The sequence below is a fragment of the Rhea americana genome, unplaced genomic scaffold (genome assembly GCF_003343005.1).
Source record: "Rhea americana isolate MKP2758 unplaced genomic scaffold, rheAme1 scaffold_172, whole genome shotgun sequence".
Classification (NCBI taxonomy): Eukaryota; Metazoa; Chordata; class Aves; order Rheiformes; family Rheidae; genus Rhea; species Rhea americana.
This window is the reverse complement of record NW_028185839.1, coordinates 276737-300816: the sequence shown is the minus strand read 5'-3', so window position 1 is coordinate 300816 and position 24080 is coordinate 276737. Positions and strand designations below refer to the sequence as shown.

The window sequence follows — 24080 nt, the reverse complement described above, 5'->3', positions numbered from 1 at the left end:
ATATCTTTTTAATCACATGCATTCTGAGAGCATCTCATCAGAAGTAGAATTAGAGTTCATAGCAATAATATTGATAGCTAAAATTAGTACTATAGTGCTGTTCATTTAGAGAAGTTGTTATAAATCTGAGTGTAGATTGTGTTCTTTTCATTTGAGTGAGAGACCTGAACTAACCCAGAAACATATCAAAAGCATTATGAGGGTTTAGCAGTGAATTATATTTAGGTTTTGTCAGAGGATTTGATCAAAACCTTGTTAACAGTGCTGCTGAGTTTMTACTACTGCTGGCATGCAAATAATACTCAATTTTTCATACCTTTTTAGAATCAAATAACTTATGCTACAGATATTATATATTCCAGTAATAAGAACATTTAAAAATCAACATTAATGAATGTTTAGTCTACCCTGAAAATGTCAGTTTAAGACACAGCTGGAATGCCAACAAGACTATGCATGAAATAAACTTTATTTTCTTTTCTCATCTTCCTTTCAAGTTGGAAGTCAACAGGTAGACCACTTCTGAGTTGAGTGGTATTTGGCTCAAACACTTTGTGAGATCTTTACAGTCTAATTTTGCAGTTAGGATTTCAAAATCCTCATTGCCATCCAAAGGTATTAACTGATACCGTCAGGAATTTTGATTGAGCAAGGGTCTGCTGGTTCCTGGGTACTGAGATGGATTTGGGCTTCCATGAGGGGAGTATAGCAGTATAGCAGGGTTAGGTAAATCTGTGCGAATATATTTTCAAATTTTTAGGCACCTTTTTTTTTTTAGCTTGCTTATTTATGTTTTTTTATATGTCTAATTTTCCTGTGAGTTTTGGATTTGATTGATAAGAAAAAACCTGCAGCTTTCCTATTCTGCAGGGCTAGCCCCCTTAAAGAAGAAAGCTGTACTTTGAGGAAGAAGTCTAACATTTACTCAGTGTAACCTATATCCACGTACTTGATCTGCCAAGTTTGGATTGCTGTTGTTAAGCTCTTCAGCTTTTGTCAGTCGTGGGATGAATGTGATCTGAATTTTAAGCTTCTGAGAAAATCAGTGAATCAGCTGAGCTTGGGTGTTTTCATTTCAGTCACTTCAGATAGTGGGTTGAGAAGGTTTTCACTTAAGGTTTTATGTATAATCTGTTATAAATGTAGAGCAGCTCACAATCTTTCCTGGTAAACAGTTCTTAAGAAAGTTCTTGTGGTTCCTCAAGACATACTCGTTTTGCATTCAGAAAGCATGCAGTGTTTTTGTTTTGTTTTGTTTAACCCAGGGAATCCCTTTAGCTCTAATCAGTGCTCCCAGACACCTGACCCCAGCTATCTCTGGGTTGCAGAACGATTGCAGCTCAGCACATGGGCAACACTGCACAGCCTTTTGTTCAATGACACTGGAGAGTTAATCCTAGTGGAAAATATTCAACAGTAATAATAATATGTAAGTTTTAATAAATGTTTTTCATTGCTAGATTTGAAAAGCCCTTTACAAAGTTTGTCAGAATTGTTACTCCCATTCCATGGGCAGGAAAACTGAGGTACCAAGGCATAGATAATTTATTTGATGTTACCAGTTGTGGGGCCAAACTAAAGTCTTTCAAACTCTATTTTAGTGGTTTACCACTGTAGTGCATTGGCTTTTGCAATGAAAGCTCCACAGAATGAATTGAATGGAGTCAGCAGCTACATTCATCCCGGGGCGAGGGGAGAGGACTGAATAATTTGGAATTAGTGGGTGTTTGCATTGCYAGCCCCTCCTCCGGCCCAGAGAAAACCAATTCCTCTCGTTCCCCAGCATGGGGCAAAAGGGAAGGCAGCTGAACTGCTCCTTCTATTCATTGCTCTCCACTGCGCTCCTCAGAGATAACCCTGAAGATAATTTCTGTGCCTTTTCCCATTTTATGTTTTACCTGCGATAGCAAATAGGCTTTCGACTTTGAGAGTTGTGGAAAAGGTCAGCAAATATCATGTTGTGTGCGGAAAGACGTGGGAGACCTTTGCTGTGTTTGTGGTCTTGAGTGCAGGGCACCCTCCCAGCTCTGTCCAGCGCGCGGTTGGACGCTTACCTTTGAAAACTGGGCAGATTTTCCACACTGTGGCAGCCCCTTCTCGGTTATACTGTCCCAGTGCTAACTCCATATAGAACAGGGGCATTCCAGCAATGATTAGGAAGAGGATATAGGGAATAAGAAAAGCACCTGGAAATAGAATAATTAGACACTGTATTCTACATTTTGGTTACATTTAGCTTTTCCTACCATTCCGCTTTTAACTGACTAGGACAAAGCCACTGCCTTTAGGAACTAGAAAGGAAATTTCATGAAAGAAGAACCCATGTTTTTCTTATCCTTTTCCAGTATTTAAGGTCTCAAAACTAGAACATCTGAATAAAGGTGTAGAGCACCGTTGTTATTCCCATTAATATCCCTCCTCTGCTTTTTGGTTTCAAAGGGGGAAACTGTCTCTGGAAATTAATCCCTAACTGCAGAAAAAGTGATGCAAAACACACCTGCAGAGCTAAAAGGAAGTGAACACATGAAGTGAATACRAACATGAAGTGAACACACTTCGTATTTCTATGAAGTGTGTTAGACAAAACCCTCCTCTCCAATGTGGTGATCCTCATCAGTGTCATTGTGGAGCGTTTTTTTAGCTGTATTATAAGACTTGAGCCACAGAAACAAGACTTTCCCACAAAGCATAGCTATCTCATAAAGCACTGTAGCTGGTATTATGTTTAGTAAATGGATACTCTGACAGTGATCTGCTTTGTGGTGCCGTTTAAGTGTAGTTCTTATTTTATTGCATAGCTTGCTTGCTCCAGAACAGTTTGTTTCTTTTAAAATTTATGAGTACAAAAAACAAGTAGATTGTCRTGATAATTGAGGAATTGACAGAATAATGACATATCTAGTATATCTGACTCTTCTCCTTAGGAGTTACCTATCAGAAAGAAAATAGATTGTAAAAGTTATGGTTAAATTGCTCAGCAAGAGGGAAAAAAGTAATAAAGAGCAACAGTTGTCTTTCCCTTCCAATATAAAATCTAAAAGCATGACTGCAGCCATCTAAACCATGCCAAAAAGCAGGAGGAGATGAGTATTTCAAAATTACTTCTGAAAGTATTATCATGTTTTTAAGACTGAAGAGTTGTTACTCCTTTATCTTTCATGTTTTCAYAGATATTACTAGTGTGACTAGTTGCGCATGACTGTTCAGAGAGAGAATTTTGTGTACACACTGGAGAATAGGAATGGAAAAGCACATTCTGTTTGCCTAGTCATATCACAAATCTAGTTTTAAGGGTAGTGTAATGTAATGACAAGGCCTATGTATTCTGCATTCAGTCAGAAGTTTATACATTTGAAAACTGATATCTTGCAATGAATCAGAGAGAGAGAGAAGGTGTATCAACAGAAACAAAGAATAAAGATTTTAAAGTGTATCATAAAAGATGAATTATATTGGCAATATCATTTTTAGAGGAAGAGTCTTTTTCATGCTATTTAGATGAAGTGTAGTGTGAATGCAACTTGCAATCACAGGAACAATTACAGTGCAAATGACACACGTTTTAGTAATATTTCAGTCTAATTCATAAGCCCTCTTCCGTGATTGTATTGTTTGAACTGTCTTTTGTTTGAATATTGTATATGAAAAAAATATTTGTATTTCAATAAATACTCAATACCCAGTAATACTCAGCTAATTCAATCTGAAAGAGTGCATATTGTTTCTACTGTGTCCAGTATCTAAAAATAGCATTTCAGGTGAGTTTTTTGCTTTCATAGATCTTATACATGACAGCTTTTCAATTGCCATACTGTCTCACTTGGATAACATTACAGTGTGTGGAGTTGACTCTCACACCTAGTGTGATATATTTGGGAGGTATTTGTTGGAGATTGAACAGAGAGCTATTTGATTAATTTTAATGTCAAGAGACTATGATGCCACAAATTAAATAGAGAAATTTATATTTGAGAAAATTAATCCTGGAGAGGTGTAGTGGACATAAATTTGAAACTGTAGTTTAAAGTATGTGTTTTTAAGTGTGACTGATAGCTTGATGAATTGTGAAGTGTACTGTACTTAAATGATGCTTAAGCAAGCATATTTGGCTGCAAATCATTTCAAGCTTTAGTTACAGGAATTTTTTACCCTCCTTTCCCCCCCCCCCCCCCATGAGAGATTAATAAGGTGTGGTGTAATTTTCAGCAAAGAGTAGTTACACAGTGTGACAGAGTTTCTCAGCTGAGGTTTCCTTTCGGATAACTGTAAGATGGTGAGTGAGGGGTTTTAACATCCAGATAAATATCGAAGTAAAGATGCTTATTTGCAGTAAGTTGTCTTAGAAATGTTTTGAAAACTTCTGGCAATTTCTTGTTCACCAACTTCTGATTAGATTAAAAAATGAAAAAAAGTCAGGTATTTTGTCAATATTTTGGTATTTCCTCTTCTCTTCCTAGCTGATAACCAGAATCAAACAGAAATAATAAGAGGGATGTGTTAAACCAAGTCTGAGACTTACAGAGAAGGTTTAGTACCTTTTTCCTGATCTGTACCAACACAGCTGCTTCATGGTGTTCCCTAAACCCTTTCTGAGATCATCGGCATTTCTGAGGAAAATACGGTGATGGTCAAAGTATCATCCAGATTACTACAAACTAGAATGGGTACGAATGCTTGTAAACGACATGCGTGTGACATATGATTAACCTCACTGTGACTGCACAGAGGCTGCAGCATAGGGCTGCTCTACGTGCAGTATCTTGTGGACTATAGGTGGTGTTTGGGAAAGAGATAYGAAACTGTCCTCTGTGTGTATTTCTAATGACCTGTGGGCAAGGGAAAAGACTGACTGGCATCCTTGTAGGCCTCTTGCTAGATGTCCATTAGAATTTAAGCATCATTCCAGATTTCTATGAATTGGATGCCTACTTGGTCTGCAAAGTTGAAACGTGTTAGGAAGGATGACGTGATGCCAAATATGTCACTCCCTTTTGTGCCGCTGGCTATAGAAACTGCCGTGCTTTAATTGCATGAAGCCAAAGGGCCAGCCAGGTTCATACAGACCAACCAGCTGGACTCACAGGTGGCACACAGTTTGGCTAACACTTCAAACCAGAAGAGTAGCTTGCCAAGATCTCCCCATCACCAAGCTTAGGGATGACAGTCTATGGGATTGCCCTGTTGGCAGTCATCCCCCAGGAACACTCAGGGGGCTTCCACATCCCTTAGTGTGAGGGGATGCAGCTGGTCTCACAAGGCAGCACTGGTCTCAGCAATTCCTAATGGTTCCTCATTTCCCCTCACAGCTGAAAACCAGAGTAGTTAGCAACYGTAATACAGCCCTGGCGTAAGAGCCTTACTTTGGCCTGCTGCTGAGTTGAATGCAGCTCAAAAGCCAAGCCATAGGCTGGCTGCTTGTGGACTATTGCAAAAACATGACGGGTTTGAGAGACTGTAAATCAGGTTGATCTAAGATGGCCTGTTTGGCAATGGTAGCATGGGAGCAAGCTGAGGCTTTGGGCCTCTGCACCTGTTCATTTTTGTTTGTTTTGTGTCACTCAGTTGTAAACTAAAATGAATGTTTTCACCATTCATGGATCTGTCTGATGTTGATGGCAGAAGGGACTTTGATACTCTTGGTGCGACCTCCTGTGTAATGAGGACCACAGATTCCTACTGCCCATCTTCACAGCACACTCGCTGCTGCTTGCTTAGGAAATGGATTGTCATCCTCATCTTCTGCTACGTGTGTAGAAAATCAAAAATCTGCTTTGCAAGGCTGCAGTGGTAGCGTTTGTTTTTACATTATACCTCCCTATGGCTGAGTTGTTATTGCAGTTGGCCACTTTGCTTCTAAATAAATGAACCAGGGTGGAGGTGAATTTTGATAGTTGTTTGATAAGTAAATATTGTTACTGTTTGTAACAATGTGACAGTCTAGCTGTTAGCATTCCTGCCMAAATCCATCTTGTTGATTTTGTGCCTTTTTCTCTATTTTAACAAACTGGCCAGTTTAAACAAGAAGAGACAGACAGCAAGTGAACAGGAATGTGGATCCAGCCGGTAGACTGTTTTGTTACGTGTTTTATGAAATTCCTATCGCTAATGTTCAGTAGGGCAGGGTTTGAGAGGAGAGGTAGTATCCTCTCCTAGGGAAGCTGATTTGAGGGGGAAAAAAGCAAATTTTCTCTTTCCCAAACCCTGTGGGAGGGAAGGACATAGAGCAGATGCTCAGGTAGAGTAGGCTGCTGCTTCACCACAGACAGGGCTAGCAGCTGAAGAGGTGTTAAATTAAGAGGGAAAATGTCATTGTATCATTTTATTACTAAGACTGTGCCATTGTTAGTACCCTTACCTCCAACTTTGCAATCACTGGGGGTGACACAAGTATATATTCASCTGCAAATTAATCAAATGATTGTTCAAAACCACCCATGAAAGCTGTAGGCTGTACTTTAGATGTATAAAATCAAAGTGTTTGTCAAAGTGTACCTTGATTTATCAGAGGCAGAATACTCTTGGCTAAAGGATACTTTTGAGTGGAAACATCAGAAGCTACTTGCTATGAGCTTGTACATCAAAGTAAGTATTTTTGCTGGATTCCGGCACTGGAAAATCCCTAACATAACCTCAGTTGATAGGTTTTCCTTGAAATGTGATGTGCTGAGAATATTTTGTGATGTACAAAATATAGCCATGTATGTGAAAGGTAGTAGCGTGTCATCAGCTCTAGCTATCTCTTTTAATGTAGAGAAGTCCCTGCTTGGTGCCAGGGAAATGTTAGCAACTACAGCTTTACTTTGGTTAAGATACAGACTGTTAATCATAGTTTTCTCTCTCTCTTTCCCTTCTCAGAGAATCTGTGTTCTTCTTCTTCTTCTTTTTTTTTTAATCACCTAGCTGTGAACTAAAATAAACATTTTCACTATTCATGTATCCATCTGACTTTGGTGCTGGAAGGGACTGCTTAGATGCTCTGATTTGACTTCCTATGTAATATAACCCACAGCATTTCAGGCAAAAAGACTTAAAGTCCTGATTTGATGATACCAGGAGAATTCTTTGCTTTCTTTAGTAGCTTATTTCATTAGTTAATATTCCTCAGTGTTAAAATAAATAAGTAAAAGATACCATATTTCAAATATATCTGACATTTGATTCTTGCTATGCTTTCCCTGCTGAATTATGAAGCCCTGTAATACTTGCTGTTTTTCCCTGTGAAGATGCTTAAGCACTGCTGTCAAGGGTTTCAGCTCTCTTTTCTTAATCTAAACAGATTGAGTATAGTTGAGTTTACTATTATAATGTAATTATAGTGTAATAGTGATTGCTACTTTTCTGTTTAAAATACCCTCCTTATTCAGAGGTATTTCTTGGTATAGCAGGTTCACACGCTGGCAGGTTTAAGAGTTATTTGGGCACTTTTAGTAGTCATGTAAGTTATGTATCTACTTTGAGCTGCATATGTATTGTTTTAGGTATGCTGAACTATATTTCTGAGATGTTCTCCCCCTTTACTAGAAAAGAGCTTGGGATGAATCCTCTGGATTTCATCCCTCATTTGGGCAGGGTGACTCCTTGCTTTGGTGTCTCTAGCCTGGAGCCAGGACCCAATTAACGTTCCCATCATTGCCCTCGTGGCAGTGCTTGCTCTCCATTGTATATTGGTGCACGGTGCTGCTCACCTCCTACTTGCAGCACCCACACTGGGGGCCTAAAGTGAGATGACAGGACCGCTCCAGTATAGCTAGTTAGATCCACAGGAGCTAATGTGCACAGCAAGACAAGGCAGTGCAAAAACCATTTCATTTGTGTGCATGTAACTGAGTATAGTTTCTGGTTCACAGCCCAGTCTCAAACAAGGGTGTCTCATTTAAAGATTACTTTTTTTTTTCTTTTTTTCCCCCAGGTTGTATTTAGCTGTCAAAACAAAAAACAGTCCCAAAGTCAAGCACCCTCTGGAGAGGATGCAGTACCCATTTTAGGCAGCATGAGATTCATAACTGTGCCAAGATGAAACGAAGTGCTTAAAACATCTTAAATCAGCTCTAGACGAGTGCCAGGCAGCTTTCAAGAGGATTAATACACAACCCAATAGGAGGTAATTTCTTCAAAATTCTACTAGAAAGGAATCAAGTACAAGCATCCTGAGGTACACTTAAAACTTGCCTTACTACTTAGTGATTAATCCAATTTTAAGTTGTAAACCCAATTTTTGGACTCAGTGACCAAAGCAAAACATTCCTTTTCCTTTCAGGCTTTATTAGAGATTTATTTGTAATACTGTAATACCTTCTAGACTATCTTAATCTTCACAAACTGTTGCACAGCACAATCCTCTAAATTCTTGCTGTCAGTAAAGAGATATGTTCTATTGCAGAAATATAAGACAGTTTTAAGCTCTTATCTGTAAGAATTCTCATAGATCAAAGTACAGCTTTACTGCAGTCGTTATAAATGAAGCCTTCAGGACCAATGTTCTTTCTACTGCCAGTACAGGAAGCAGACTAACCATACTGTAAACTAAATATAGTGCATATTTATACAGGGCTTTAGAGTGGAAGGCAAACACAGATGCATACAGTTTAAAACTGTATTTGTTAAAGCCCACCTATGTTTTCTGTCAACACTACTAAGAAATATTCTTTATCTACAGTTTTCTGGTGCATTTATATTTCCTAAACATGCTGTATATACTGCAGAGTACACATGTACATTACACATGTACATGTACACATGTACAGATTTTGAAATTAAATAGTTTTTTCTAAATGTAAGTAATATTTTCTTATTTACACAAGACAACTTCTGTGGCTGTGTGTGATTCTGTTAGCAACTGTTCAGGCAAATTTACCATTACAGTGATGGCTGTTACTGCACAATTGCCTAGAGCAATGCAAAAACCCTGCCCTCTATTAAGTATCAAAGATTATAGTTGCTGTCAGATTGTGCTGAAATTTTAAAAGGTCTAGGTGAGGATGGTTTCCAAATGGCTGTGGTTTCTTTACCTAGTACCCTTCTATTAGCACTGCTGAGCACAAAAATTTCACAAAGATTGTCCCAACATTTTTGACAGAAATCCCTTCCATCTGAAAAAATCCTGTTTGTAATTTGGACTAGGGTAGAATTGGTAATATTCTGGATGCAATGCACAGCTGTCAGGTAGGGTCTCTGATAAATTAGGCATTGTGAGCACTAAGCAGAGCTTTCCAGTAATGCCCTGCAATGGAAGGATGGTCGGAGCTCATTCTCATGATGTTCTCCTGCTCCAGAGGGTAAACTGAGTCTCACCTAACCAATCTCCAACCACAGTCTTGCTGCAGCAGTCTGACTATAGTGACTAGCTGCATTCTTTCTTCACACTTTCTGTTCCACTACTCTACCTGGTTTGTGGGAATTAATCAGACACAAGTTTTTATTCAGGTTTGAAACCTAAGCTTTATGTTTGTTCTTATGAAATGGACTGTTTTCCTAATAGGCTGCAAGCAACAAAGTAAATTTTCCCCAGTCCAGAGTGTCCAGTACATACTCTATCACTGCCATTCTGTCTGGGGCCTACTAGCTTGAAATGCCATAAAGAATGTGGAAATTACCCCAGGGCCTATAATTGCAAAGATGAAACAGAGGCCTGTTAAAAATTTGAAGCAAAATTTCTTCTTGTTTCATCCCAGTGCAAGCTTTTGCTAGGTCAAGTTGTGGAGAAATTTTCGCAGATTACACAGACCTTAAGATAGATCAATGTGGGTGAGCCTGGTGTTTTTAAATATCACACTATTTATTCTTTTTATATTTCTGAACCGTTTTTAATAACTTATCCCTGTAGTTAGGAGGAAAAGATGTAGATAATCTTGAAGATGTCCAAATCTGTTAATTTAAGGTTAGAGACAGTGATTTTATCATCCAACTCAATATATGTCAGTGAATGATTAAACTGTAATTTAGGAATAACCTAGTAACTGTTTTCTGCCACTTTCTTTCAGGAAAGAATGAAGGAAGGGAAAGAGAGACTTATGCCAACTGTATTCCTACATTTGGCAATCCAAAAGTTCAGGAAAATTAAATGCATCTGGCCTTAGAATAATTTAAACTGGCTTAACGTATAAGAATCTCTAATCTAATCCTTTTATTTGTCTTTTGGCTTTTCCCTTTAGCCTTGAGAGCTAGAAGGAGATTCTTACTTAACCATTTGTCTCTCTGACACTGTGAGAGTAAAAAACACTTCTTAAAATAATATTTTTTGTTTCTCGAACTGTATGCAGGAGAGTGCCCAGGTCATAGCCTAACTCTCATGGAGTAAATTCGTGTTGTTAATGGCTATCATCTATGTAAGTCCCGACATTCTGCTTATTAGGTAAAGTCCTGAGCTATTGCACTGCATGAAGATTAGCTATTAGTCAGTGGATGTTTCTATATCGGTTTAGTCGGAATGCTTTTCTGTTCCTCTCCTCTGTTTCTCTTCTCATATAACTCTGAGTCTGGAAATTCTGTCTACTTAAAAGTCCTTCAGAGAGGCCGCGTCTGTTATTTGGGTTGAAATTCTGGCTCTGGTGACGTCAATGGAAAAAAACACCCATTGACTTCAGCTGGGTCAGGATTTCTCCCTTGTGGTTTACACTTCTATTGATTTTAACTAAAGCTGTAGAGTCGTACACAAATGAGAAACTGCAGAAAAGGAACAAATGATCAAACTCTTTCCCAAAACAAAATCCTGGAGTGTCTCTGTTCTCGCCAACACCTGCCCCATGACTTCATTGACACATCTGCATTTCTCTTCAGAGAAGAGACAAAAGCACTCCAGAGCACAAGCTCTTCCTTAGTTTTGTGATAAATCTTATAAATAAGATGCCTATATTCAGCTATTTCTGCAGCAGTGCCATCACTAATCACTCTTCATTTGGGAGCACAAGAGCTTTTGAGCTTTCTCTAGTATCAGGCTCATTGGACATCAGTGGCCAGATGGAGTCCTATGTACTGAGGAAGATTCATGTAACAAAGATGCTTTCGAATGGCTCTTAACTTGTGATTTTGATGTTTCGATAACCTAAACTTTTTAATATTGTAGTTATTCTATTATAGTTAGCTGTTCTTGCTGAAACTCTTTTCACTTTCTAGTGTTTTGAAATAATTATGCTTCTGCAATGAAGGCAACATGCTGAGATGTGCTGAAAGGCATGTTATTTTAACACAAAAAGCAAATAGAAAGGTATGGCTCTTTATTTTAGACTGATAATGAAAGTCTGCATGGAGCTTGCCTGTTTTTCAAAGCTAAATCTTTTGAGGCGGTAAGGGGACTGCAACAACCAGCCTCCAAAATTTAAAGTCTTTGAGGAAGTACTTCTTCCTGTATCATTCTTTGGAGGGAAGAGACAGTATCTCCATTTTAATGCTGCTCTCATTCAAAAGAGGATGGGCTCATGGGGTAACATCTTATTATCTGTGGATTGTTTTCTTGTTATCACTGTGGAAATGCTGAGAATCCTCCTCCTTGATGTGAATTAGACATCACTGAAAGCTGCCGTTCCTAGAGTTTATTAATAAATGAAATGAATCAGAAGAATCTGCCTGGGAACAATCATTGCTATTACTAGGCAGCTCTGTATTTGAAAGCCATCTTGTTAGGTTGAGCCACCTTTTTAGGTCCTCCAGTCATTTGCTTCTATAAATGCAGTACATTGTTTTTGCATTAATTATCAGGTTATAAGGATCTACTGCTCCACCTTGTGGTCTGAGAAAAGTTTTGATGTGTTTTTCTGTCTGTATAGCAGTGTCAAAAAGCCCTCCCTCATCAAGCCTCTCCTGTTTCGTTAAACTAGTGTTTGACAACAGTAACGCATGTGCCCTAAGAGATGTAGACTTTGAAGGGAAATATTGTGTTGTCACCTTTGGCATGCTTCAAAATAGACATTCCAAGTGATGTTTGATTACAGAAGAGAAAAAGGAGGAAGGAGAAATAAAAGTTAAATCAGTAGGAGTGCTGTCTAGTAAACATAGCTCAGAAGGTACGGAATAAGTTATAATTAGCTAGCAAAAAATACAATACCACACTACAGCAAGACTCAGCTGTTTTTTTCAGTACATATGATAGACCTATAGTAATAGCTTGTTTGTATGGTCAGGAAGATGATCAGATAGGGTGTAGCCTTCCACAGTGTGGATGGGACAGCAAAGCTGCTGCTGACCTCCCGCAGTCCTGTAGCCTTCAGTACAGATGAATGCTGTGCAATTACCCAGCCACAATCCGCCAACCCAGCAGTGCCCCAAAAAGCTGTTTCTCAAAAAACAATGCTGTAGCAAGATGTGGCTTTTTACTCACTGTCAGTAGTTGCACTGCTTGGAAATCATGCAATATTTTCGTCTAGCTCTGAATAAAGACTCTAAAGGAGTAATCTGCTGCTGAAATCACAGGTCCTATGCACTTCAGTGGGACAGGATCAAACCAGTACTGCTCTTCTGAGTTGGTGTTTGTTATGCTAACATGACATGCATATTCTAGGGAAGCAGCCTATAACAAAGCAGGCTAAGAAAGGCTTTTTAAATGACTAGTCTAACAATAGCAGTCTGATAGTGTTGGATGCCTATTTTGAATGCTTAAATTAGCATATATTCTTTAACAATAGTAATAGCCAAACAATAGCAACCAGTTAATACACATTAAGAGCACAGCTTTTGTGATCATTTGTATTTTTGCAAGTGAGTGAGTGTGCTCATAAAGCCTTGACAATGAGTAGGAGCACTGGAAATTACCACCTTCTATCAAAAGAATTATTGTATAATAAGGGCTGCTGACTTTACTCCAGCAATCAGAACTCTAGTCATAGGAAATGTTTATGGCCTGGCAGAAGACCACTGGCCATCCATTTCTGTCTGAATTGTGGTATCGTGGAACTTTGTGCACTGGAAACTTGGTAACTTCTTTTGAGTGAAAACAAGTGTAAAGAAATACACTTACTGTATTATTATATTATATTATATTAATACACTCTGGTTTATGTAGCCAGAGCTCTGTGCTGACTGTCTTTCTGAATGGTAGATCCTAGTTAGTGAAGCAGAGCACTGTACTGCCGCCTTTGTCATGCTTCAGGAGGAACATTGCAAAACTCAATTTAAATACAGAATAGGGGAAAGCAGGAGTGAAAATAAAACACAGAATAGGCCTGATAAGTAGTTTAGAGGTTCTTTCCTATGGCCTTCATGAAAAGATTTCTTGAAGATGTCAAAAAAAATGGTATGCCATAGTGGAAGGGACTCAACTCTTCCCCTCACCATTTATGGAATGAAGACAAAGGTTTCAAAATTTGTGTGGCTAAAATTAAGTAGATTGAATCCATATAAAAGTTAAGATGCTAAGCTATGGTAGTTATCTGCCCAGGATTTCCATGCAAACAGGAGCTGCTCAGCATTACTGGCAGGCTAGGCACTTCTGGTGCTGCTTTCTTGAAGGACTTGAATGTTTTTAAGTCCTTCAAGTTTCAATGTCTGTCTTTAGGAAGCCAAGTTTTGTTATTGTCAGTATAAAGCTTTCATTTGAATCTATTTTGACTTGGGCATCAGTGCATAGGATTTACACGACTGGGATGAAATCCTACTGTGCAAATCCAAGCTGTAACTCAGAGGCAGGGAGAAGGAAGGAAGATCAAGGAGTTATATTTGGAAGAGGAGGGAATTACAGGTTATCAGGACATGGCTAATAGGCTGCTCGCATGGATCCTATGTCTCCATGGATCCAGGCTTACAATCACAATGAGAATCCTAGAATCCTTAAAAAATCATCACAGAAGCAGGATAGGTGGAGGGGTGTCCCAAATACAACTTATTTCAGCTTTAATAATAACCATTTCTTCTTGTCACATTTCAGCTCAAGAAGTCAGGAGTTAGTTGCAAATTAATCATAACATTTTTTTATATTCTGTATAATGAATATGATTGATACAGAGCTAATGGAAATACTAGGAGCGAGGTAGTACTAAAAGTACTATATCTGTGTTACAAAAAGACTCCTTTTAAACTTGTCTCCTGTTGCCTGAATTGCAATGTTTTAAACTAAATATGTCACTAAGTATAGAATATACTGGGTCATAGTTTATTATTTTGTGATGTTATGAGAGCAACTAGATACCATATTGTTTAATGCTTACAGTATATCTAAATGCTATGATGTTTACAGTGGAAACTGATATTAGAAAGCCATACTACAGTGTTTAACTCTAAGCAGCTTGGGACAAAGGCATTGGAATTTAGTAAAGAGAATTAAAAGATATTAGTGAGAAAATAGACTAGAAATAGTTGAAGCTTGGATGTTTGCTGTTCCAGCTTGTTCCAAAACCTGAGATCCCTAGTCATGCTTTAAGGAACCTCCTGCATCTGTTTTAGTAGGTGTTAATATGAACGTAGATGGCTTCCAAATATGACTTTTAGAACTTTTTCAGGATGTATTTACATCCTATTGGAATGGATTTCTAGGGATATTTTGGTACTTTAGTTTCTTGGCATAACTGAAAAGAGCATACAGGAATGAAGGGGGAGGTGGGGAGGCCTTAAGCAAAAATTTTAGATTTCAAACAACTGATTTAAGACACCAATTTGCTATTTGATGCCCTTTTTTGCCTCTTAGGTTGGAGTAAGTGCTTTTGAATAATAATACAAATGTGTTCACTCAGCATGGTTAGAAATGGGACATCTTTGCTTGTGTCAGAACAGCTTCTTCGGTTCATACCAGCTTGATCTATCACTTCGCTAACATAGAGCACTGAAGATAGTGCGCTGGTTTTGGTGGTTTAGTGTACCCCTGAGATCCGTCCCGAATCCTTGCCCTGCATCTGTCACAGGGCTGTCCTGAAATATAACCTCAATTTAAAGTACCATGAACCTTCTCTAGAAACTGTGTAATTATCAAACTAAGGATTATTAGACTTGGTCTGGGACAGGTAACTTCCATTCAGACAGATTATGTAGTGGAGAGCCTCTGTTGCAGGCTAATCACTTGTACGCTATTTTGTAACACCTTAAGCTAGAGCCAAAAGCTAGGTTTAGAAGTGATGAAGGGTTTGGGGAAGAGAGGTTTAGTTCTTCCTTGTGAAGTATTCCTAATGCTTCCTATGTAATAGGTGTAAAGTGCAGCAGCTCATAACCCTGGAGGCAGGACAGTTCTGCAGAGCTATTTTGCAGCGGCAACAAGATTGCTGGGCAAGTAGAGGAGAACAGCAGGAGGCTGCTGAGGAGCAGCTGGCACCTCTGGCACGCAAGCTGCAGGGCTGGCAAGCCTAAGTGCAAACAGCACCCTGTATCACCAGGAGCCTAATGGCAAGTCTAGGGAAGGAAAGAGAAGTGATGAAGTCCTGTGCAAAAAAGAGGAGAGCAACTGTGAGCTGGCTGGATCTGGCTCTGGGAAAGGAGGGACTATCACGTGACATAAACCAGCATTGTCCCAAATGTCACAGGATGCCCTGGAGCCTGAAGATTGTGTCTCCAGCATGGAGATCGGCGTAACAGTCTGGGGGCTGCATGAGGGCACTGGTTTGATATGCGAATGGGATTTGAGAACGCTGTATTAGGAAACCAAAGTCACTAGATTTGCATCCAAGCTTTGATGAATCAAACTCTTGGTGCAGGCTTTTCTGTTAGATTACTTCAATTTTCGTTATTGTTGTTGTTTTGAAAGGTAAAACACAAAATTAGGGTCAGTCACCTTTGAAGGATAATGTGCCAGACTGTATTCTTCTTTCTCAAATGAATGATTAAATTTGCTGGCAGAGACTCAGCAAAATGCAGGGTAGAGAGCATCTTAAAAAGGCGAGGTGCTGCTGATGAGCACTATTGTATATTTGGGTGCAGTGGCGTCCTGGCGTGCTCCCAGCTCTGCGAGAGGCAACGCTTGCTTTCTCAAGGGTCGTCTCAGTGTGCAACAGCTCCCGGCTGCTGGTGCTGCTAAGGGATATTTGGGTTTGGTTGTATGCTATCTTTAGTACCTGGGCTGTAGATTGCTAAGTTCTGTGTTAGAGCTTATGGAAGTACGAAATAAGAAAAGGAGCATTAGGACAAGCTGTAGGATACTTCTGTTCTAAAAGCTATCAATTGCTGGTGAATTGTTCTGTGAAGCAAATAATTTGTCCTAGAAATGTTGTCTAAAGACATTCAAGAAACTAATGTCTCTGAGCTTAAAAGTGTACGTTATGATAGCTAGAGAACTGTTAAAACATCTATCTGCAGCTTTTTTCTGAATCATAAAAAGCTTAATCTGATTCGTATGATACAGTAAGTCTCTAGTGACTAATCTGACAATTACATACTTCCTAATGAATAGTCTGAACAAGACTGACCTTGCAAATAGTTTGGCTCACAAAAAGAAGTGTCATGTTGTTACAGATTCTTTTTTCAGAAATCTCAGTGGGGAATATTAATTTTGCCCATGACTGCAAGAATGCTAAATAAAAATGTTCATTAATACCAAGAGTATCTTGTACAGAAACTACAGTAGCTTTGTTAACTAACACTGAGCATCGTCCTCCCCCGCAGAAAGTTAATCATACCAGGCATTACTCAATGTCATTTGGCAGCAGCATAATTTTAGATATATTCCAAACTATCAGGGTAAATCCTTCCCTAAGTTGATGAGAATCCAATTCTAATACTCTTCTCATTCTTTACTGCACTATAGCTTCTTACTGAACTGGAGAACACTTAAGAGGTTGGACATGTTATAAAAACTCATCTTGGTACAGTGATGTTTCTGCTTAAAAACAAGCGCATACAGCTTGGGAGTCCTTTATTTTTTTTTCCTCCTTTTTCTCTCTTCCTTTTTTAAGAAAAGCTGTTGCCAAAAATGAATTCTAATGACGATGCAGCACTTGTGAGAAGAGCCAAGCCGGCAGTTGAACTTAATGATTTCTGCAGTGACATATTCTGCTCTTCTAAACTCACAGAATGGTCTGCACAAGAACACATGTAGTACTTTTCTTGTGTTGTGAAGAACAGTGAAATGTATGTAATCTGCAATGTTTATTGATGAGCCAAACTGATGAGGCAATCAATGTGCAAGAATCCCCCCGCCCCGAGCATCCGAATATCACCTTATCTGCTTAATGAGAACTTGCAGAAAGTTGCCATCTGTATATTGCCTCCCTGCTGTTTTATAAAGTGGTTTAGAGCACACAGCATATCCTGCTCCCAAGAAATCAGTGAGGGCAAGACCTCACCCAGTTTGTTCATTACTAAACTGGCCTAAAATTTTTCTGGGGCCTGTTTCACATTACGAAGCAACCACTGTATCAGCCACTGTCTCTGTAAGGCAGGCAAGCTCTAAGAAAGTAACTGATACAAAAAATAAACGCGATAGCTTTCTAGATCTTACTAAAGATTTGGGGATTTTTTATAGCAGAAGAATGTTTCCAGAAATCAGTTGTTCACATGAGGGTTACATTCTGCCGTCTATCTGTGCAGAAGTCCCATCGAGGTCTCTCAGCAGGCTACTCCCAAAACACAGATGTTTCTGGCTATTCATTCAGCATTTTCATGCTATTGGCTCCTTCTTACTCTCTAGCTTTTCTGTTACTGGGAGCTTCTTAAAATGCAAATAGATTTTTGTTAACACCACCAGTGCTGTCTCAGAAGTTACACGCCATTAAAAAAGGTTTATAATACTACCATTGTGTGGTGTATACCTAGAATGAGTAAAACTCACTGAAGTAAGCTAATGGGAGTTTTGTAGGTGTGGAACTCCAAGATTTAACCCAAAAGGCTATATGTCTAGTTCTTAATCAGGAAACTTCCCAGGAGTTCAGCAAAGAAAGAAGCTCTAAGATTTGGCTAGTAAGAGATGGGTGTATATATGCATTTACATTCTTGTAAACTCAGCTTTAAGTGGAGGAATACAGTGTGTATTCATACTTTCCTTCTAAGTTCCCTTAAGTTCTCATGCTTTATTGAAAACCACTACAAGCATGGAGAGGCAATAAGTGTGTCTGATAGCATCTTAATCACAGCCAGTCTTAGATCTGTAACAGTCCTCAAGTCACCCAGGTCACCCTTTTCAAATGTAAAGGGGGACACCATTTTTTTACAGTTTTGTGTGCTTACATGTCCTTAAATGCTCTGAAATAACATTTAATAGCCCTTGTTACTTTTTGAGTTTAAACTGTGGAAGAATAATAAAATTTCTTTTTGCTGAGATAGCACTAACTATGCTGAAAACAAAAGAAGTGTTACAATATCTGAGTGGCTTAGATCTTCTGGCATTGCAAGATCCTTGCTTTTCACTGCCTATTTCATATCAATCGGTTGAGGATATAGAGCTCTGTAAGCCACATTTGACTACCTTTGTCTGAAGTCTGCTGTGGCTGTAAGCCATTGGTAGGGTTTCAGAATAAAGAGAAACTGAGGGAGGAAGAGGAAAGGAATCATTTTCCTTCTACTGATTCAATACAACTCAAGTTCAATCTGTTTAGTATTTTCCTTTATCTGGTAGGTTCTTCTCAATATTAAAAGGCAAACTGTAACCTTATGAGCTGCTTTTAAACCTTTTTTAAAGAGCAAGTCCTAGCAGTCTATACAAAGTATGTAATATCCAACACCAGAACCCTGCGTAATTTTGTCTCTTTAGCTTGCTCAGCAGCCCAGCAGAAGTCCCAAGACAATGTAACCACATGTTTCTCCATGTCTGTTAGTGCCTCTATTTTTATGACGTCTCCCATACAGATACATAAGCCAGCAATTATATGAAACCCACTGGATTCTTCCTTTGAGTTAGCAAAACTTGTTCTAGTCCTAGTAAGGTTCCCTTGTGCAGGAGCAATGTGAAAAAAAGGTGTTTAAGAGTATCTGTGGATGCAGGACTGGAATGATGGTAATGAAAGATCCCATTGCCCTCAACGCTCATCACCTCTTTCTCTTCTTTGCTTCTGTAGTAAAATTGCCCACAGAGAAAACCACGCTCCAAACCCAGACTGGCAGAGGGAAGGAACTGAGTTGGCTTGAAACTCAGTAAAGTACTTTTAGAACAAGAGTTTCTGCTATATGAGATTGGTATATATGTCCAGTGTGGTGGCAATGGATGGGAAATTTTTAAGCTACCACAGAGAAAATTTTTGTAGAGGTAGAAGTAAGTTCTTAACCAGTCCCTGTTCATATTTCTATTCTCTGCTTCTCAGGTCAGGTCTGTCCTAGAAATTCTGCCGTGACTGAATACTAGGGGCTGAAATGCTAGTCGCTATGGTTTATAAAACAGCATAGACAAAGACTATTGATCTCCAATATCTAGATATGATTAAACATCAGTAAACTGAACACAAACAAATTGTAAAAATTAGTCTGTCCTTGTATTGGCCAAAGCTGACGTGTCTTCATACAGTTTTGTTGCTAATGTCCTTCCTAAGAACAACTCTTCTGGAAAAGCCCACTGTTAATGATTTTTGAGCCTCAGGATTATTCTATCTTTGATTTCATGGGAAAATAAACATTTTCAAGTGCCAGTAAAGAATGCTCTGGTGTTATGTGTGCGTTCAAAAATGGTGTCCTAGGTATTGAAATGCTTCATACTGCTGTATGTTTTCTATGAAAGGGCAGAGGAAATGTAGTAGTGTTTGTAATCACAGTATCAGGAAGCAGTTCTCAGTCATTCTGTAGAGTCAGACAGCATAGGGCCTTCTGCTGTAGTTTATAAAGGTCCCGATTCCACTTTGATGGCGTGGAAAACTTTGTGGAAACTTTTCCATGAAAAATACTTCTTGTACTTAGCTTTCTATCCACTTCAGTTTGGAAGTACTTAATTTAAAAGATGCTAACAAAGATCCAGGTTTCTGTAGCTGAATTGACAGAAGATGCAGCATAAGCAAAATGTGAATGGATTGCAGACAATTACCTCCTCTGTCTGAGATAGCAGCAAATTGTAAAGGAAATGAGTTAGGAATCTGATCAAAAGTGATCCAAGGTATGACAGAAAAGAGCTGTGGATGTCAGCTTGTCTTATATAAAATAGAGGAGTGTATCTCTTTCTCAGATCTCCTGGTCATCTTGCAATCTTTAGGAAATGGTGCACAAAGTTGCACATATGACACTTCTGTTAAACTTGCACTTGACACTGTGGAAGCTTTCTGGTTTCAAGAGGAATGGATGTGTATTGTACAGCTGTAGTGTGAATTGTTTGAATTACTTTTGGACATAAGGACAGAGTTTATTTTTCTATAGTATCTACTTCCTTCAGCCTCTGCGAGTGGCAAGGGGATAGGTTATTTGGCTCTCCACAGAAGTTTTGGTGATACCAAATCACATGGAGTGTTTCAGTACCAGCCCTTTCTAGTTTCCTTTTATATTCTAAGCCCTGGTGTAACTTAACTGATGGAGATTTTCCTGTCCTACATGCCATTTTTTCATAGGAAGCAAATATTTTATGGTGCAAGTGCAAACCATTAGCCTTTCTCACCAGGCAACTACATTTTCAAGACCTACATAGCTATCTTACAGAACGTGCTTTCTATCTAGCAGTTCTTCTGTCTGTATCATTCACCATTCGCACGAACAGTCTTCCATCTGCCAGGCATAGTCTGTTCTTCCTATGTGTGATTTGCAAGCACCCCAGGCACCTGCCCTGCTTGCAGATGGTGTTACTCCATCACAGCGCAGAGTCATCACCAGTAACACACTGTATTTGAGGGCATGAAAGAGCCTCATAGAGTTAAGGTCTTACTAAAGAGGTGTCAGGCTATTTGATCTAACTGTAGTTACTGTGTGTGATTTTGTTGTTGTTGCTGTCCTCACCAAAATGTGCAGGAGGTGAGGTTTTGTTTTTAATAAGTTTTCTGTCTACTTGGGGGAAAAATAACCCTCAAACTGCACAGTCTAGGGTAGAAGACCCGAGCCCACATTGAAACTGCCCAAATGAAACCATTCAATGGTGCAGTGGTAACTTTTCTAGATGCCTTTTTACTGCTCAAGGCTTTGCTCACTCGCTCTCGCTCKCTCTCTCTCTCTCTCTCTCTCTCTTTTTTTTTCCATTTTCTTTTCTTGGTGCTGCTTTTTGCAGCCGAGAAAGTGTTTAGCAGGCTAAAGTGGCAGCGGCAGGCAGTACGCCTCTGCTCACAGCGAAGTTGCACTCAGAGGGCTGGCGAGCAGCCGCCAGCCCGGTGGGTTTCGGGGCGCGGGGAGCGCGCTCAGGGGGCCCCGCGCCGCCGCCGCTCTTCCCGCACCGGGGGCGCCGGCGGCCCCGGCCCCGGTTCGCCTCCCGCCTCCGGGACGCCTCGGGGCCGGGGGCGCAGACGCGGGGCGCAGTGCCTCGTAAGCGGTGCTCTTACCCCCTCCATTTTTGTAGCAGAGGTAGGGGAACCTCCAGACGTTGGCCAGGTCCACGGCGAAGCCGATGACGGAGAGGAGGAAGTCGATCTTCTTGCCCCAGGTCTCCCTGTCGCGGCGGGCGGCGGGGCGCGGCGCGGGGGCGGCGGGCAGCAGGCTGCTGCTCGTGTACTGCACGCCGTTGCGCTCCTTCACCAGCAGCAGCTCCACGTCCTTCTTGGGGGGCGGCTGCCCCGCGCGCTCCGGCAAGGGGGCCACCACGGACACTTTGCGGTCGGGCTGGACCTGTTTGTTCATCCTCGCCTGAAAGGTCCGGAGAGAGCGAGCTGCGGAGGGGCGGCGGCCGCGCGGGGTGCGCAGCGGGCTACCGGGAGCGCACTTCCCGCTGGCGGCGACTCCGCGCCCCAGCCCGCCGGTGTCAGCGCGGCAGGAGCGCGGCGCGGCCGTAATAAGAGTCATGCAAATGAGGCGGGAGAGGGGGGACCCGCAGCGCCCGCATACGCTGGGGCGCCCCGAGGGAGCGGGCCTGGCCGAGCGCTGCCGAGCGGGGCGGGCGCCGCGCCGCTTCCCGCCGCCGCCGCACCTGGGGGCAGCCTGCCCCCGAGCAGGGGCCGCCGGCCCGCCCCGGCCCGCTCCGCGCTCCCCCGCCGCAGCGCTGCCTCGGCGGCGCTTGCGGCGGAGAGACGAAAAACGAGCGCTCCGCTGCGCCCGGCGCGCTCCTTCCCTCCAAGAGGAACACACGTCCCCGCTCAAGCAGGCTGCCGGGGCTGCCGGCTGGCAACAGGTATGGCGAGGCTGGGGTGCCCGGCGCCTGACTCGGCAGTGGGAACCGCACGCAGCACAGAGGCAGCTTTCTCCCGTCTGCCAGCCTGGCTGCAGTTAACAGCAGAATCTGGCTTTCGAGCTCGGACCTTGGTGCGATGTAGTGTGAGCGGCAGAGCCGGACACCCTTAGTGCTCGCATACCAGGGCTGATGGAGGTCCAGCTTTCTTGTTCTTGGAAAGCGTGGGCCTGGAAGGATTCGCTTGTCAGGGTGAAGTATTTGCAGGTCATTAGCTGTTTGCTGCTATTCCAACTCTAAGGGACCTGGGTCTTCTAGATATAAAGGGACCAAAGAATTAGCTTACAGAATGGCGGCACTTGGGGCGAAAAGTTGGCTGAATACAGCTGTGCAAAAGAGTTTCCAGGAACAACTTGTTACACTGTGAGCAGTAGCTGTCTGTTCAGTGTCTGTTTAGGCAATACAGTTTGAGCATAGGAGGCAGGTACTGGCTTCCTCCTCCGACTGGTGATGTTAAGTAGCTTTGCTTTCACCTAACATCAGTGTTAATAGGTCAGATCACAGAGGAGTCTCTGTAGTGTTACAACCTGCTATTCTTATTCACTGCTCTGGGGTTGATAACATATTATCATATGTTATTACAATACTAATGTATGTAGGAGTGCTAATATATGTCAAAGGTAGAAAGGAATGCCAGGTTCTTCCATCTCAGTGTGTGGAAAAGAATCCCAATTCAGAGAGAGTTAAAGTTTGCAAATTCATATCATCATCTTCCCACTTTAGGCCACAGATTGCAAAGATGCTAGTAAGACAGCTATTGCAAATTTGGAGATTTTCTACCTTTGCAAAAAGCTCTCCGTGTCACAAAAAACATCATCCAGACCTTTTTATGCTTCTCAGCCGTAACTTGTATCCTAAAGCCCTTATCTGGACAAAATATTTCAGCAGTGCCTGAGCTGTTGTAGAGCAGTTGTATGCTTAGAACATATGGCTTGCATGCGCTCTCTTGGTGAGTCCAGATTCCTGCCCTCATCATCTCTGAATACACCACAAAAAAACATTTTTTTGTATCTCCTTTGTCACCTCACGCCATTGATGCTGCAAATACTCCTCAGGTACACAGCATTACATAGTGTTGCATAAACACTGTGTTTGTCTGAGCTGTACAGCCCACCTTTCTACATGTTTACCTTTACTACACTGCTGCCTCCAAGCACACTCCTTGTACCATCCGTCATATCAACGAAACACATCTAATACATAGCCACATTGCCAGTTATAACAGAGTATCGTGCTCTAGTGTCCCCAGAGATGCCCACGCTTCCCTAACATTTAGTGAGCCTGCGCCCCCATTCTCACATACCAAACATGGGGCAAGCTCTGCCTCTAAGCATGAAAAAGGAGAGCCTCCGCTCCCAGCCGCAGCGCCCTGAAGCTCTCTTGCTGCCAGACTCACCAGGTAGCACTGGGGATGCCTCTGTCCCATTCCCTGGCGCCTAACGGGAGGGGAAAGATGAATGAAAGGGAACTTCTTCTCCGTGGTTCCACCACTCTGGGATTGCAGTCTCTCTGGGAGCTGAAGCTGTAGCCTAGCCAGGAAGGAGCTTTTTAAACCTGGTTCCCCTCTCTCCACGTGACTATTACTCTCTTAATGGTCTGCACAGACTTCCTTTGTGAGACAACACCACTTGCACATTGCTTCTGGAAAAACAAGGCCTTGCTAAGGAACATCCTTTTCCCCATAAGGGTATTAATTAGCTGAGCTTGATCATAGTGTCTGGCGTGAGATGAGTTTAGAAAGTCCCTGCTTATTTCCGAAGAGAATTAAATCACTGTGCATATGTATGTGTATATATATTTATATATATGCCTTTAGTTCTTGAGCTGTGGCATGGAAAGTGTGCGCAATCTGGTTAATGTAATATCTGCTGCACCCTCAAGGTAAGAAAGTCCTCAATTGGATTTAAAAAAAAAAAAAGTTGCTTAATCTTGAATCTGTCTGGATCCTGTTATGCTTAAT

At 41.2% G+C, this 24080-nt stretch overlaps 1 protein-coding gene across 1 annotated transcript in view; it reads right to left on the bottom strand.

Moving 5' to 3' along the window:
- The window catches only part of SLC6A2 (solute carrier family 6 member 2), a 66692-nt gene extending 44954 nt beyond the window's left edge, over positions 1-21738 (bottom strand). The window contains exons 1-2 of the mRNA XM_085301062.1: positions 21282-21738; positions 2055-2186 (exon numbers count right to left, since the gene is read on the bottom strand). Of these exons, the coding sequence (XP_085157188.1) occupies positions 2055-2186; positions 21282-21738 (589 nt within the window). The remainder of the gene's footprint in view (positions 1-2054; positions 2187-21281) is intronic.
- Between the last annotated feature and the right edge of the window lie 2342 nt (positions 21739-24080).